This window comes from Lactuca serriola, chromosome 4 (genome assembly GCF_051521515.1).
Source record: "Lactuca serriola cultivar US96UC23 chromosome 4, Lser_US96UC23_V15, whole genome shotgun sequence".
Lineage (NCBI taxonomy): Eukaryota > Viridiplantae > Streptophyta > Magnoliopsida > Asterales > Asteraceae > Lactuca > Lactuca serriola.
Window position 1 is genome coordinate 118176418 of NC_136411.1, and position 18959 is coordinate 118195376.

The 18959-nt window shown below is 31.7% G+C and overlaps 1 protein-coding gene across 1 annotated transcript; it reads right to left on the reverse strand.

The window, feature by feature from the left end:
* Positions 1–3689: 3689 nt before the first annotated feature.
* On the reverse strand, positions 3690–9245 carry LOC145102413 (serine/threonine-protein kinase STY46-like). The gene is made up of 16 exons (XM_079039803.1): positions 8853–9245; positions 7838–7952; positions 7496–7560; positions 7139–7258; positions 6841–6895; positions 6624–6734; positions 6444–6494; positions 6168–6340; positions 5809–5916; positions 5649–5722; positions 5340–5515; positions 5112–5207; positions 4887–4967; positions 4674–4727; positions 4418–4552; positions 3690–3999 (listed from the first exon to the last, which is right to left on the reverse strand). Exons 1-16 carry the CDS (start codon positions 9068–9070, stop codon positions 3928–3930), a joined length of 1704 nt encoding a protein of 567 aa, XP_078895929.1. The 5' UTR covers positions 9071–9245; the 3' UTR covers positions 3690–3927.
* Positions 9246–18959: the final 9714 nt, after the last annotated feature.

Genomic DNA, 18959 nt, shown 5'->3' on the forward strand with positions numbered 1-18959 from the left:
GTTTTTTTGTTTTCTTTTAAAAAACAAGAAAAACACAAATCTCTCTCTCTCTCTCTCTCTTATTGCTAGTCTAGCAGCTGTTCGTTCGTGTTTTTTGTGGATCTAGTGTAGAAGTTATCTAATTTGGCTACTAGTCTCCAACATCAAAGAACTACATCATCATTAAAGTAGTATTCTAAACATCTTATGGTTTTTAATTGGATCCATGGTTATTTGGGGATTAAAAGTTAAAAATATTGTTTTTTCTTCCATTGTGTTTTGATTAGAAAACTGATTTAATCAACAATCCCCAACATAGAGGCCAGGGAGGTACAATGGATAGTAGTAATGGTGGTTCAAAGGCAAAGCAAGTCAAGAAGGGTATAAAAGTCAACAAGGGAATGGAAAAAAGGATGAGGGTTCAATGTTACAATATTTCTATTTATTTTGGTCTCCTTGGGCTTGATACAAAGAAATCGTGGTATGCTTAGTAGTTTATAATACTGCTAGTTGGTAAATAGTACATCATGTTATGGTAAATGCAATTGGAAGTTTGTTGATTTATAAGTAGATGTACATGTTTAGACTTGTTTATGTTATGCTTAAACTTGTTTATGGTATACCAAATCAAGTTATAACCATATCAATATCAATTTGGTTATGATAAACTTGTAACACATGTTATGACCAAATAAATGTCAATATGTTTTGGTTATGGTATATTTGTTTATGTTAATGGTGGAAACCATGTGATTATTTATGTTAAACTATGCCACTTAGATAAACTAATTTTATAAATCGTGTCATTTTTATAATCGTATCAATTGGCAATTTTTCCATTTATAGAAACTTCAAGCAATGGTAAATTACTACGTCACAATGACATACATGATCAATTGCATATAAACCATTTCATGACATCAATCAACTGGTATTAATACCATAACTCATTCTTGAAACCACCAAAACATAGTCATTTTAACAACCAAAAGATATTACAATTCCTAATTTGAAGCATCTTCTTTAACAACTCGGTACCATAGGTCATTTATAGGAAAAATGATAAATAAAAATAAAACCCAACTACATATCAACATAATCATCAAATCCTAGCTTGAACCTTGATTTTCTTCACTTAAGCTTCAAGAGTGTTCATGGACTTAAGTTTACTGGTAATCACAATCTTTGATAATGAAGTTGCAATCATGCCCTATTATGGAAAACCTCATAATCTTCTACATGGATTTCTTAAAGTCCATGATGTCTGAATCACAACAATCCTTTCACAATATCATATCATCATTGTCGGATCCATATTGGATCCGGGGATGCCCCTCAAAGTCATCCGAGATATGCACACTTTTACCGTTTTATTCTTCAAGCCCCGTCGTTCCTTCTCTCACAATCAATCAATTTATCATTTGTCTCCTTTCTATTCTGTTTCGAATTTCACCAGCTGTCTCTCTCGTTCTCCCTTCAATCGCACAAAAGAACACAAGGTTCAACCCCTTTCCCTTTAATCGACTTGCAGGTTTGATGAGCGAGATGGAGAAGGGTGCGTGGGTTTGATGGGATTCACAAAGAAAACGAGGATTTATCTTCTTCTTTTTTCCGATTTGTAGGTGTGATTATAGTGCAGCGAATTAGTGGTGGTTTTAGTGGGTTATGGCGGCTGTTCTCACCAGACAAAGGGGAGGTTGGTTGATAGCAATGAAGGTTGTGAATGGGAGTGTTGAAGGGTTAGCTGTAATGGTTGACGAAGGAGGTTGAGATGTGACTTCAATCGTCACGTCATCCAAGTTTTATTAGATGCTAAATGCTCGACTTTAGTCACTAATCCTAATATATAACCACTCGCAAGTAAGATCCCAAACTGAGGATGCTAATGTTCACAAATGAGAGAGAGAAAACTCATAAATAATAAAGCACACATCAGTCATGTCATATAATCTATATGTAATTTTGGTAAATAGTGCTCTTAATTTCTTTTCCCCTTTCATACAAAATTACATAACTAAATACCAGTAAACAATTGATATGCACACAAGGTGTTTGCATAAATGCTCTAGCGACATTCTGTCTTGTGATTTCTGTTTCTTGTAACTTTGCTTTCTGTGATTTGGTATTGTACATTTGAATGCTATGTACAAAATATGGTTATAAACTTGACATTGATAGATGATTTTGTCTCCCTACTCTTGACTTGATGTTGTCTTGCGATACAATATGTTGTTGTGTTGTAGCTTGTAGGTTAACTATCAACTTGGTTATCTCAAAAGTGCCACAATCCATTTCAATTTAATTAGATACACAATACTTAAACTAAGAGTTTAAGATACAAGCGTGCCATAAAATTATTTTTCACCAAAAAAATATGGGTTACCCTTATGAATATTCTTGGTTCCGCCATATCATCATTTTTTCCTTTATGTTGCATTTTTATGAGAAGAATGGACCAATGGGGAAGAAGAAGACTTTCAAGAAGTTGTATTTTTCATCGTTTGCACAAAACCTTCCATATCTTGAAGTTTAAAGATTTTTGTATTTTTACATATAGCGATGGTTATAAGTTTTAATAATATAGGATAACATAAACATAGATTAATCATACAACACTTCACTTTTTCTTGTAATCAATTTATACAACGTAGTGGCTCCTTATACCATATGAGCAACCATTTGCCGTTTATTTTAGTCATTGAATTAAACATGATTGCATAATTCATATAGAAGAATCACTTTTTTTTCTTAAACTGGGAAAGCGATGGGATGTGATATCATAGTTATGGTTTTCCAAATGATTGCAAACTAATGACCTATAATACTTAATATTATCGATTGTAGCACATTATAACACAAAAATGTTACTTAAAATGCTTGTAAAATATAACACTCAAAGTATGGTATGCATGCATGCAAGTAATTGATACAATATATATTATTATTAACCAATGTGGCTAATCTGTCTTAAATTGTACCTTGAGATCGATTATTTAGAATCAACCTCAAATATACCAACCTTTTGCTACTAATTATTATTATTTTATTTTATTATTTATTTTGAGTTTTGTGTTTTGCACAATTAACTCCCTTATTCAATATTGTTCTGTTATACTCTTTTAATTATTTTTAACATTAAAAGCTTTATTATTTTTAACCAACTAATTTGTTTCATTTTAATCTCTAACAGTAAATATTAAATATTAAATTAGTAATGGTCATATGAATTTAATCTTCAAAGAGGACAATTAAATATTGTGCAACATGAAATATAAACTCTAAATTTATGAGTACTCACTTTAATTTTGTATATCATAATATATTGATTTTTAATGCTATTGTTAGGTATTAGTATGCATATAAATGTTATATGTGTTTGAAAAACAAATTAAAAGATGGAGCTTTATAAAACATTTCACAACAATGGGTGTAAATTAGTTAACTTTAAAAAAGAAAAAACGTTTAAAAGCGCTCAATGATTAGGAAATATTTAAGTTAATATGTTTTTGTTTCATTAAGTTAATAGAAATAAGTTACATAACAAAAAAAAAATCTATAAATGAGGTCGTAGATACATTTAATACGCATCATTCATATGCTATGTGCACTGTTCAACATGTCACGTTAAGTCTCAGATTTTTTCTAAATAATTTTTTTACATCATTTCTCACTTAAGAATAAAAACTATAAAGCTTTGGTAACCCATCAAGTTAAATAAGTCGAGCTCATATAAACAAGCCGATAAAATCCACTCAACGTAATTTTACACATCTCATCCTTCAAGTATTCTTCTATAAAATCAATAAACATTTTTTTTCCAAGAGAAAGCCTTTTTTTAAATGACTTTGGAATAAGGTACAACTTTTAATGCACAATGTACAAGATACTATCGTAAGGTGATTCAGTTAGAAACATCGTGTGAAAGAATGCTATAAATAAATATGGTTTTCATTGATTGCCACGTCTAAGAACCGATAGGAATCCTTTGTCCTTGCGCCGATCATCTACTTCTTCTCCCACCTAAATACACCAAAATAATACTATCTTTTAATTTTGTTTTTCTTTTATTAAGGCATTCTACTCTGAAAAATACCTAATTATATATATATGATTTTTTTATATTATCAAAAGTCATAATTTAGTCATAGAAATGATTTACAACATGGATACACACATATAATATCCTCCGAATTAAATTTATTGTTAAATTTTATGAATGCGGGTTTCATGTATAGTTTGGATTGTATTTTAGTTATATTGAGAAGAAATTTAAATTTAAGTTGTCAATCAATTATATTGTAAAGTTTATAGATTAATATCATATTTTTTTTGATAGTATTTCATGTTCCACATGAAAATTGAATCAATCATAATATGGAAAATATTTTACAACTAAAACATATATGAATCATGTGTTTGATTAGAGAGTGTAGTCTACCTCCTTAGCTATCTGATTTAGAATATCGATGATTTCCGTAAAATCAGGTCTCAACGTTGGGTCTTGCTGCCAGCATCTCTCAAGCAGCTCAGCAAGTTTCGGCAGTGTGTTTTTTGGAATAGTCGGCCGTAATCCCTGAAAAGTGAAAATTCCCAAAACTCAATTTTTTCATTTAACCCTAAAATATGCAATCCAATCCATTTTTCATTTTCAGTTATCATTCCAACAAAATAACAATTTATCTGATATTAATTACCTTTTGAACAACACCGACAGCTGCTTGTAGTGGGGTTAAGTACTCGTATGGAAGCTGAACAACAAAAAAAAAAAAGATAACATTCAACGTAAAATATTAAAGGTCAGAAAAAGTATAATTGTTTAATCACAACCAACAATAGTTAAGTGGGGCTATGATTTTATGTAACCAAATCGATGACTTTTTTTTTCTGAAGAGATAGATTATATATACCTTTCCTGTTAGTAACTCCCATAATACAACCCCAAAACTGAAAACATCTGCCTTGTGATCATAAGGCTTGTGCTCAATAACCTTCAAAATAAAAAGAAATTTGTCATTAGGGAAAACAAACCAAAAGAATATATATGTATCATACCAAATTAATTCATGTCCTCATTTATCTGTACAAAACTTAATGGAAAAAACGAAAAAGAAAAATAAAAAAAAAAAAATTACCTCAGGAGCCATCCATCGGTATGTCCCAGTTTCTGCTGTCATGACACCTGTCTGAGTCTTCACTCTTGCAACACCAAAGTCAGCTACCTTAACAACCTAAAAACAAAGTCTATACATATGAGTGTTTTGACTTTTTTTTTTACAAGTTTGTTGTGATTTTCTCACATCATACTTTATAAATATCATTTATCCAGAAAGAAAGAAAGAAAGAAAGAAAGAAAAAGTTACTTCATGTTCATCCATGAGAAGATTTGCAGCCTTGAGGTCTCTGTGTATGATGTTATTTTGGTGTAGATAATTCATACCCTTTGATATATCAATTGAAATCTTGATTAATGTTGGAAGCTTAAAAGTACCCTTCTGCTTGTGTAAATAATCATACACACTTCCCCCACTCATGAATTCTGGTTCCACAAAAAGAAAATTAAATCATATTAAACTAAGAAATAGGAACCATATGATTTTTTTTTTTTTTTTTCAGTATTTCTCATAGGGTTAAATGCAAGAAATAGCAATGCAATTTTATGATATTATTACCAGTTACAATGCACAAGCTTGGAGGCTTAGTACATGCTCCTATGAACTGAACAACATTCTTATGTCGGACTTTCCTGTACATAACAAAGGGGAATCAGAATCACTTACAATAGGGGTATTTTGGTCTTTTAAAAAAATGAGGAAAGAAATTGACTTTTACCTTAAGATGTAAACTTCTTGGGCAAATTCTTTCTGCAAATCTGAGTTTACACGTTCAGTTTTAAGTATCTTGATTGCCACCTCTTGACTACGATATGTACCTTTATACCTAAATCAAAAAATTAACTTCAAATTCACATGTCACACAAATCAAAAATCCACCAAAATACTTTTAGTAAGAGTTAAATGCAAAAAAAAAAAAAAAAAAAAAAATAGTAACATGCTTCCATTAGTTTGTTTATTATACCATCTTACTTTCATTTCTTCCTATTACAACATTGTAGAACTAAAATGAAAGTATGATGATATTTATAATAAATAAATAATGAAAGTACGTTGCTATTTCCTTCATTTACTTACAAATCTCCATATGATCCAGATGCAACTTTGTGATCAAGTATTAAGAATCGAGAATCAATTTCCCAAACATCAGTTCCATCATTAGGAATTGTTAAATTAAGTTGACTTGGCATTACTGTCTGATCCAGCTCACTTGAAGCAGATAATGATTGTTGATTTGGCCAACACCGTTTCTACATTAAATATAATTGAATTTGTATCAAAAAAAATATTTTTTATGATTTGTCATTAAAAATTACATAGTTTATATTAGTCTCATATATTGAAAGAGCATACCTCAAGCTTAAAAAGTTCTCTTTCTAATGCAGTTCGGAGTTGATCGGTTTCCTAGAAATATGTACAACAAAAGTTAATGGGTGTTTCTTTTTTTACTTAATGCAAAAAGAACGAATTAATAAAGTTAATGTGAAACTTTTGACTTTAGACAAAAAAGTGAAGGGGTAGAAGTGAAAATACCTCATAAGGCCAACCATCAACAACAAAGACATCTAATGAGTAACGATCTACTGTGGAAAAAGCATGTGCTTCTTGGATGTTTAATCCTACTTCCGCAAGTAAAGCTGTCAACTGTAAATTTTAAAACTTTATAATTAAAAAATAGGACCCTTATAATTTATTTATTTATTTATTTCAATATCTATATATCTTTACTACTAAGAGAATAAATAAGCACCTGACTTAGAAGCTTTGGTTTGTCCTCCATTGAAAAGGTAATTTCATGCATAGGCCTGTATAAGAAATTAAGAATTAACATAAAATAGTGTCACGAGATAAAATCTAGTCCATTTAATACAATGTTGTAATGTAACAGAATGAAATGAAAGTAGGATGTTGTAATATACAAATAAATTAAAAGTACATGATTCTTGTAGACAAACATGCTTCTGCTATTGCATCTATTAGACTATTACCATGGTTTAATTTTAATATCTAAAGTCAAAAAAAAAAAAAAAAAGTAAATGTTTTTATACCTGGGAAGAATTTGATAGCTATTTACAGCACTATCCCCATTTCGAATCTGAGACTCACTTGCTTCAAGTGCAAGGGCTTCAAGATTAGGTGATGACCCAAAGGCAGGTGGTGGATGAATACTGTTATAAAATTAATTATCATTTACCAACACAAAAGGGTGCAGAAAAAAAAATTAAAAAATAAAAAAAAGATAACTAATTAGTAATGACTTAATGGGCCTATCTAATGGGCTGAATGAGGCATAAGAAGTCCATTAGAGTTTGCCACTCAAGACAAGACATAATAGGTTGTACTGTGTCTTGTGTCTGACATGTATCTGACACTGATGTTAATGAGACAAAAATTACAATTTTTACCTTTGGTGTTTAGGAGAGCTGGAATAAACTAATTCATCAGAGCTTCCATCAGTGGTTGGAGAAACCTGTAAATAAACAACAACATTTAGACCTTCTAACCAAAGAGCTTATGTTTTCTTCTGTTAATAAATTCATTTGAAGTTCATGGAAAAAAAAGGTCACCATGACTACAAAGTCAACCCATGATGATGATGATAGTTTTAATTTTTAAATGTTCCAATCAATGAACAATGGAAAAGATGAGGTTTAACCAGTAGGAAATGGACATGATATATAAAGATATCAATAAATGCTCATATAAAAATTGTTGAAAATGTAGGTGAAATTGTGCATTTAGCTAACCTGAACTAGTCGAACCTCAAAAGCAGGTCTATTAGCAGGATCATGTGCTAGTTGTAATAGGCGCTTGTGCATGAGTACATCTTCAGCCCTTTCCACGTTTACATCAAGTGCATACCTTCAATTTCAATACAATGCAGCATATAAAATTCATCCGCTATCATTGCATTATCCAGTTCGTGTGTGTGTGTGTATTTGAGAAAGATTGTAGAGAGAATTTAGGTAGAAACTGATTAGACATTTCAACCCTAACTTTGAACGAAGAAAGAGAAAGGTAAAATTGGTATTATACATCATTACGCAAGAGCTAAATTAAAGATTAACTTGTGTAGTTTGTGTTCAAGGATATCTTGATTGAGTCAAGTGCATGTCAATTAAATAAAGCTTGTGTTCTCTGGGGAGGAAGAGAGGACACCACAATCATTGACAATTTGAAGCCAAAAAAATACGAACAAAAATTGCTTTTGATGATCGGTTGATGTATACGAAAACAAAGAAAAATACAATCCATTAGAAACGCCAAAATTAAAAAATTGTTTTATAAGCTGATAAGTTCAAACTCAAATTTGGCCCACATATTTTGCTGTTGCAATTCTATCCTTTTTCTATTCCGTTTTGATATATTTATTATATTGGTCTAATCTAGTTTTTGACTACTCTTCATTCTTCAAGCTAAAAGGACGACTGTATCGAGATAACAGAAAATCATTACATACATATAAAGTCAATAGTTAATTATATTTATGGAATTGGATGGAAAAATTAATGTAGACGTGAATCCATTGGTTTCTCCAAAACCAGTAAATCAAAACGCTTGACGAAGGTAATCCGGCGTAATCACCATGGGAAATTACGAAATCTCGAAGTTAACTCAGCTAATCGGAGTTGAAAAACATCAAATCTACATTTTACATGCCGAGTTACACACACAAACACACAGTCAAACATCGAAGAAGTACCTGATTTGGACTATATGATCTAACTGTGTACCACAAGAGTAAAGGTTTAATATACATACCTGGTGGGTAAACGATTAAAGTGAGCCAAAAGTTCATCATCAAACCCAGGTTCATTAGCTTCGTCGTTGCAAGACTCTTTGAGTCGGTGAAGAACCTCATTGTAAACCTCTAGCTTTTTCATCTGCTGCCGATTACCGTTACCACTGTTCGCCACCGTGCGCGGCGGCGATGATTCCGCACTTCTACTACTACAGCTCTCGTTACTTTCCATAACCATAACAGTTTTACTGATATTTTCACCAGAAATCTAAATCAATAAAAAAAATACTCCAAAACCGCTTTCAGATTCAACAATATCACTCTATGAAGATTTCGAAAGCGCAATTCTAATCCAACTCCCGCTGCTCATCATACTTCTCTTTCTCTTTCTCTTTCTCTCTCTTCTCTCTCTCACATAATTTCTGAGCTTTTTCTCTTTATATATATATAGACATTATTGTGTGTGTGTGTGAGAGAGAGGGGGTTTCTTTTCCTTTTTAAAATGATTAACGGCGGATCTCTTAAACATCCGAGTCGAATCATCTTGACTCGGCTCCTTTCTTAATTGCAATAAACAATAATATGATTTTACTTATTTTTAATATGACCTATGGACAATAAAAATCATTATTATCGTTGTTGTGTTTTTAAAATTGATAACTTAGATAATTGATTAATTGGTAAAGATATCCGCTCTTTACATAAGTCTAGTTTTGGTAACGGGCTATATTTATCACGCTACAATCAAAATTATTATCATCATAGCTCATCTTATATACATCACATAATAACTTGAAAAATAAGAATTTTTTTTATTTTATTCATATCTAGTCACTAGATTATTTTTTGTGTTTAATTTATTCATAAATTATTTAAAATTATTTACATTTTACATTTATAATCGGTTATAATCAGTCATAAAAATAAAATGTGATCAATTTAAAATAAATCATGAGTAAATAAAAAAAATCAGTCACTAAATGTGAATAAAATTGAAAAATTGTTACCAAAAATCTTACGTCACAATTTATTTTAAACAATTAACCATGTTTTGTTAAGGGTGACCAAATTTGTTGCCTGTCTATAGGGATTTATATTTACTACATATAATTTATTTATCATAATTTTTGAACATCCAAAATAATCATTTTGATTGATACACCTTATATATAGAGAAATTAAACATCCTTCTACCTTTTAATCCTATCAATCCTCCCACCCATTTAAATTCATTTAAATGATGACATGTGTCATATTAGTATCCTAAAATATCATTAAATCTCATTAAATAAGAATTAAATGTTACACATGTCATCATTTCATTGGGTAGGAGGATATGTAGGAATAAACAGTAGAATGATATTTAATTTCTCTTATATATATTATCATATTAAGCACTCTAATATCTCATATATCATAGATACACTACTCTTATTCAACATTGTTACTTTGTAACATATATCCTTATATTAGCTATAATAACGTCTTTAAAGAAATAAAAAAGATATAAAGACAAAGTGATGATCATACCAACATTATAATAAAACCACTTTTACTCAAATATTTGCAACATATCGCTCTCATACATACTTGTTAAAAATCAAATGGTACCAAATAGAAGCTTTCACTTCTAGCCTTTGAGGAATGTGAGGCGAATGTGTTGCAACAGATTTGAACACTCACTTAATAAAATATGGTTGAAATGGTTTTAAATAAATGAGGACATAAGATATTTGGTAATTTGATCATAACATATGCAATGGTTGGTGTAAACGATGAAGATAAGTATTTTACCTAAAATATGAATGTCTCAAATTTTATAATAATTTTTCTACAACCAAAAGAAAAGAAATATATTGATCGTGACAATAAAAAGAAAGGATAATGACTTGAAAGGGTAACAAGCTTTCAACTTTAATTTGTTTATATTTAGTCAATGAATTTTTTTCGCGCTTGATTTACCCATAAATTATTTGGAATTGCTCATATTTTTACCCTCGTGACCGGTTATAGTCGGTCATACGGGTAAAATGTGAAAATTTTCAAAAAAAATCATGGTAAATCAAACACAAAAAACAAGTTCAGTGACTAAATATGAACAAAGTTGAAAATATGTTACCCTTTCAAGTCATTATTTCTAATCATTTTGATCGATACGCCTCATATGTATTGTTATGTTAAGTACTTTAATATTTCATACATGATAGATACACTACTCTTATTCAACATTGTTACTTTGTAACATATAATGTTATATTAGCTATATTAGTGTCTGTATAGAAATTAAAAGATATAAACAAGAAGTGATAAAATGATCACACTAACACTATAATAAAGTCAATTTTAGTCAAAGGTTTAGAACATGTCGCTTTCAAACGTACTTATTATAAAAATCAAATGCTACAAAATATAAGCTTTCACTTCTAGTGTCAGAGGAATGTTAGGCCAAGGTTTGCAACAAATTTGAACACCTAATAAATAAAATATGGTTGATTACCTATGAATTATTTGAAATTGTTCACATAGCTTATAACCAAGTTGTCATCACTCATAACGATAAAATGTGAACAATTTCAAATAATTTATGGGTAAATTGTAACACTTGGTTTTTTGTAATGTGACATCCTTATTTTTACAGATATTTTAAAATTTTTATTTATGCTTATTTAAATCAGAGTTCATTTATAAATGCAGAATTGGTCATGTAAAAGTGTTTATGAAGAAATGTTTTTCATGGATTATAAAAATCTTGCGATGTCATAACTGATACAAGAAACATAAGCATAAATGTAGACCTTACATCATCTTTTATTCTATAGCCTATATTTCCATAAATCTCCCATCAGGTCCGGATATTAATATTTTTGTACTACTTCCTGTGATACAAAAAAACTGAGTGGGTCAGGTTGGGAAACTTGATGAGTACATAGGGTTTTCAACCCACAATAATATAGTTAATGTGTTTAATTATCAAATAATTAACCCGATTATTCATCCCCATTTTCTTATTTATTCTTCCCTAAGGGTTTATCCTAAGGGTCGTCGTAGTTATCGTTGCTGATAGTATTGTTACATGGATTTCTCTGCAATACATGTCAATAGGTTTTCTTCTACTCTCATTTATAAGGATCTGTCCTGAGGATCATCTTAATCATCGTTACTGGCAGCAGTGTTATAGAGATTTCTCCGCAGTACATGTCAGTAGGGTAGAGTACATCAAATGGTCACAAAGTTCATCACCTACAAGTTATAAAATTGCATGTGTTCCACGGGACTATCATCAAATAGTCTGGTGGTCGTCACCTATACTCGGCTAAGTGACTACATCATTGGTATGCTAGTATAATTCCTACATCGTTGGCACACTAGCACCATTTCTACATCGTTGGCATGCTAGTACCATTTCTAAAGTCATGACATCCTATCATTGCCTACATATCTCCTCATATTATGACATCTTATCTTTCATCATACTATGGGACCCTTCATTACCCAATGTATTAAATTTATAAAATACATATACAGTACATATCAAATAATATTTCATCTAACACAAAACATCTTTTCATATAAGCGCATATAGCATTTAATTATTTATATACTTATATCTATGTGTAAGATGAAAGTAACTATGCACTCACTTGATGAAAATAGGTGATTGATGATTTCAGCAGCACTTCGCTTAAAACTTTGAAAAGACCTAGATGCCTAAAGTATTAAGCCTTAGTCTAGTTTCGTAATTATGGTGACTATAATAATTATAATCTAGATTCCTCACTAATCCCAATGTCTACATCAATATTTATCAAGTAAGGATCAGTCAGGAAGGACAGTTCGGAGGCAAGATCATTTCAGCATATAGCTTTTCTAACATCCAACAACAAAGACAACATGACTATTTTGGTCACATCTCCCGTTAGTATATCAATCAATATAATGACTTGGAATTACTGATAAATCTTATTTATAGGTTCATAATAACGACTTATGACTATAATTATAAGTTACACTGAAAGCAAAAGAGTAAAGCTTAACTTATAGAGGATTTTAGCAAAACCCCAGAAAAACACGCATACAGGACTCTGAAATCGAAAGCTTCTATTTTTCGGACACCTCAACCCCTAAAAACTTTACTAAATACCCCAAACTTCAAGAAAATGGAACTCAAGAAAGAATGGAGGTTAGAAAAACACCACGTGTCGCATTTTCATTGTGTGCTGGCTCCTTTGCCGCCCTGCCACGTATCACCTTGTTGCTCGTTTGCGTCATTGCTTCTATAACATCCCCACATGTCGCATTTTCATGGTGCCACGTCGCCTTAACCCTTGGAGGAGTGGAGGGATGACTTTCCACATGGCACCCTCTCATGATGTCATGCCATCGCCACACGTCATGTACTTCACGCGCACGATTTTTCAGATTTTCAAAATGGCGTAGCTTCTTCATATGATCTCTATTTTTTTATGTTCTTTATATCCCTGGAAAGCTCTCGATGAAATCTGTAACTTTCATTTAGGTCCCAACAACTAGTTATAACTTTATAAAAATTTATATTTTTTTATAGGCTTAGACTGTTAAAGATCGCTGCACAAAGCATAACTCCTATATACAGACTCCGTTCTCCATGTATTTTACATCGACAGACTCCTATTGATGAAATCTTCAACTCTCGTTTAAGGTTATTTGGCTAACAATCAACCGATTAGAATTTCAATTTTTGTGTCCGCATTGCTGCGCTGAAACTTTAAAAAATCATAACTTCATCTTACGAAGTCAGATTTGCACGTTATCTATATGCATGCTCTCAGTTTAATGACTACTGTGACTTTTGTTTAGATCTATTAGGCTAAAAGGTAATTTATCAAAAATTCAATTTTTGCGATACGTAAAGCCATGTTGATTTAATCGCGAAACTTCGAAGAATCATAACTTCTTCATACGAAGTCGGATTTCAACGTTCTTTATATGTACAAAATCTTTGTCACATATAATTTAACTCAGTTATGATTATTTATCCTAAATAACATTCTATAAAAATGTCATTTTTATAGCTCATTTTGTTTTAATTGATTAGCATGAATCTACATGTTATATCCCCCTTAGGATGATTACGTCCCAAAATCATCAAAAAAACAAGGCTTCTATAATGACTCTGCACGTTTCCATCCTAGGTGGTAACCGTAACTCTTATGTCCTTTTCTACCGAGTTTCTAACTTTTAGACTTCTTGACCGCTGACGGTGCTGCATCTACTATTCCTTCTAAATTTGATCTCCATTAGAGGCTCCTGCTCTTTCTAAAACATACTTAATCTAGATCAAGGTCGTTACTTCGATTATTGTATCAAATCGATGGGTCATGTTCTAATGACCTTTCATCGTATGATGCAATGGCTAGACTCAAGTCTCTTTATGTCAGACTTTAGCACGAAAGATACCTTCCTTCATGTTCTAATGTGATATAATCATATTTTAGCATGTAGCACTTCTAGCTATAGGCTGCTTAATCTTAATAGTGATTGTGATGCATCTACTGATCACTTCAATTATCTTTTCCTATAATCTAAGGTCGAACGCTACGTCGAACATACTTCGTAGATTAGTCATAATTGATTCGATATGACTGCTAAGGTCGAAATAATATTTATTGTTGTAGTCATTTCCGAAACAAATGTAATGATGGAAATGAACAAAATAGCTTAACTATCTAGAGACTTAGTATCCTTATGACTTTCCGTGATCCAAGTGTGAGTCCTATGCTTCATGTGGTATAGGCCTCTACTAATAGGTTTTATATGTCAAAGAAATAATGTGGTGGAAAAACTTAACCCTAAGTTCACATGAAACCTATTGGAACTAAGTTTTCTCTATTGATTGTAATGAACAATTGAACATCAAGAAACCTAGGAATACCCTATTATTATCAAAATTCACAAAGGGATTAGGGTTTACATCCCTTTTGATTATGTAAATAATCAATAAAATCCTTCTTGAACAAGATCTAGAAAGAAAGCACTAGAAATCTTGTGTCTATGATGTCTCACATCCAAAATCCTAGAAACCATATAATGAAGAGGAGAGAGAAGAAGAAGAAGGAAATTTCGTTCCTAATACTCTTAGGAATGTCATAAACGAAAATTGATGGTCTTGGGGTCCTATTTATAGTTTAGGTAACTTGTAGCAAAACAAAATTTGAATTGATTAAATAATATTTAATCCTAATTCAAATCCTTTTCTTTTTATGGAATCAGGAGGCTTCCGAAAACCCTAGCAAGACTCCTAATTTCGTCCACCCCATGTATGACTCTAGAATTGATTTTTTTGTTCAACTATTAAACGATTACAATTCACCCCTTGTACCTTTGATTAATTCTAATTAATCACAAATTAATTCCAGATTAATAATTAACTAGTTCTAGTTGATTTCTTATTAATTTATTAAGGATATAAATTAACGAATGAATTATTTAACTATTGATCTCATGTTATTTTATTAGTCACATAAAAAAATTAACATATCAATTATCTATTCCCAATTAATATATTAATTACATAATATATTAACAAAACATTTCTTTTTCTCTCTCCTAATATAATTTCTAGTTGTTTATGGTTATGAGGGAAATATAAAAGGACTTTACTTTTAATTCAAGTATATAACAATTTAGTTATTGGCTTAGATACCTAATCCAACAGTCTCTTGCTTGGATAAGTCTATAACTACAATTGCAAGTATAACTTCTAAATCAAACATCAAAGGGTGCTTCCCAAAGCAACTACAAACTCTGATCTGATCAAATATAAGTACTAAGATAAGTGATCAAATATTCCTTCATTCTTCAAGATATCGTATAGACATGAGACATGGATTAAAATCAATCTCATAATCCAAGATTCCGTTTCTCGATTTATGGCGACTGAATTCAGACTACTAATTGAACACATCAATTCAGTACGAGCTCGGCTAAACACTTCAGATTTCGACAAAAAACCATCAAGGGGCCCAGAGATATCGCTTTTCCCGTTAGGGCAAAAGGAACGAATAAACTTCGACTTATATGCTTGCATCTTTTACTCATCAAATCATACACGATACTACATTTTATAACAACATGTTACTGATGCGTTTTCGTAACACCAATGCACAACCGACTTGTAAATTACAACTCATATATCTCCATTTCAAAATATAAGATATTATCGTCTCATAATTACTCATGAGATCATCCATGAAGTAATTCTCTGAGCGTGGGTTTATCCAATACTCAAAATCTCCATTTTCTAAGTATTCATGAATACTATGGGAACCATTGCACTGTCTAATCTCCATAGACAATCTACAATTCAATTCATAACAGTCTTAATTCACTAATTACTTCCGAAAGTATGAACGACTATGGAATTTCCAATAATCAAATTATTAAGGAAGTAAAACATACAAAATGAAACACAATAATAAACTTATTAACCATGGGCTCAAAACTATTGAATATAAATAATCTCTATTATTTAATCACCATAATAATTACGAATTTATTCATTGTATAATGTTTCGAGTAATCATCTAACCACTTGAATTAAAAATTAATCATGCCATGCTATGAACATGCATATTATGTCTCTCTATGGTCCTTCCTTTGTGAACAGATCATCTGGACATTATTCCAATGATCCTCATTTCATAATTTCAAATTCTTATCACTATCCAAGATGTGATGGAATTTCAACGTAACATGCGTTAAACTGTTGTGACATCAAGATTCCAAAGTCTCAAAGACTGATCCTTTGATATTATTGAATATCTAATGGAACTTTGTTACTAGAAACAATTTCATGGCAATGAAGGTTCAATTTCAATGTACACTCCTTGAACACTTCTTTTGCATTAAAGTTTTCAACTCACATGTAAACTTCTCAATTGTCTCCCATTATAAAAATATTTCTTTATTTTCATATGACCATCAATTTTGATAAAGAACCATCTCAATCCAGAATCATGTCACTATGATCCATCCAAATTAATATCATACTTCTAACTATTAGTAAGCAACCGGTCTTTTGGTATAACCTTAGAGTGTTCTTAACAATTATTTAACAACTTTATTAACACAAAATTTTAGTCCTTTTCTCACAATGATCTTTGTATTTGAAAAATTAGTGGGAGCATAATTGTTATGCTAGTATTGCATGTTGACAATACTGTTCGCATGGAACAAAGTTTTCAATTTGCAAATTGCAAAGTGCAACATCCATAAAATTCATGAAAATTTTAAACTTTTAAAACAACTCATAAATCATCATTGTTTACAAAATAGTTTTCAAAACATGTTTAATATTAGAGTTTTCCCAAAATTGTTGAACATAACACAGGGAGCTGCACGATCATGCCTTCACCTTCCCACGATCATTTGAGGTACCTGAAACATAACCCAAAACTGTAAGCCCAATGCTTAGTGAGTTTTCCCCAAAATACCAACACAAAAAATAACACATATTTAATAACAACATGCAATGGGTCCACATCTAACAGACTGGATTACCCATGAGCCCACAACATAAGTCTGGCTTGCCATCGACCCACAACTTATGTCTTGCTTGCTCCTCGACCAGATCAGTCCTCGGACTAAATACCACTAAACCCTCAGTACGAGTCTGGCATGCCCTTCTCGGCCTTCTTTCGTATCTAGAATGCTCATGAGCCCTCAGTATGAGTCTGGCATGCCCTCCCAAACCCTCAACTCATATCTAGATTGCTCCAGGGTTTGTTGGCTACCGCACGAAGCAGTACAACCTCAACACAACCTACACAATATGTCGACATATAGCAGATAAAAAACATATACAGATAATCATACAGAAAGTATCACAGGCAGTCCTACCGATCTACTAGACTAGCATATCAAAACTAGCATGCATATCTATTCCATACTATCATATCAACGAATATCAGGTTATCAAACCAATGGGCCGGCCTTGGTGCCTTTGACTCGTAAGTACAGGGAGGAAAACCCACCTCACAAACTGAACAGAACTGATGAGGACTGAATCCGAATCTCAGCTCTCTACACAATACTTATATCCACCAAGTGACCAATTCCATCAAGATCCCAAAATATCCAAAATACCCTCAAGGTCCAACTTGGTCAAAGTCAATGGTCAAGGTCAACAGTCCATATGTCGACCCAACATGCCGTGTTCCCCTTGTCCACACCGTTTTCCGTGAGCATCCAAACAGTCGGGAAAATCTCAGCCAACACGCTGTGTTGACTTAAATTAGATTTCGGGTTAAGAGCTGATGGCCACCGATCCAATTCTTATTGGGTACTAGAGTTGGTGTGGTACACGTGTATAATTGGCTTCAGCAAGATGTGTTACCAGACATTTTCACCATAAAAACCGATTTTTTTTAAATGGTTAATGAAAAATGTCCAAAAGAAAAAGAAAAAAGCAACCAATAGGAAACTTTTACTGTTCACCAAGGAGTACAAAAATAGTATATTATATAATGATGATAGGAGAAAAAAATAAAATATATTTAATTAATCAAAACTTAATTATAAAGTTTAATAAAGAGCTAGTTGTCCATAACTTTTTTTAATTCTTCTAATTAAAATAAAATCACGTTAAATCATATCTCAAAATACGTGGAAACAAATTCAGCCACCTCTTTCAGCCAATGTTTATCTATCTAGTCTCAAACGGTTATTAGTTTAATATTTAATTATTGTTCTTAAGTATTTTATGTCAACATGAAGTGAAATATTAACTAAACATCACATTTGGAACCACTTAAACGAACTAAGTTAGCCACCTTTTAAACCATCTTCAATTTGGCAGCCATTGAAGTCAACAATACGCAAGGAAGATGCAGCCTCCAACACACCAGTGACCACATTGTCAAATTTTCCAGGTTTAATAAGGCCATGGGATGTGGAAGGTATTTTGACGCGTAAAGGTGATGTGGCGGGGGTTTTCTATGCGTGAACACTGTCCCCCTTGTCCGTAAACGTGGTGCGGATTAATGTCATTCACGCTTTGTTACGACCAATCAATGTCAAATGTTTTAAACGGTCAATTTTGAGCCATTGGATATATATATATATATATATATATATATATATATATATAT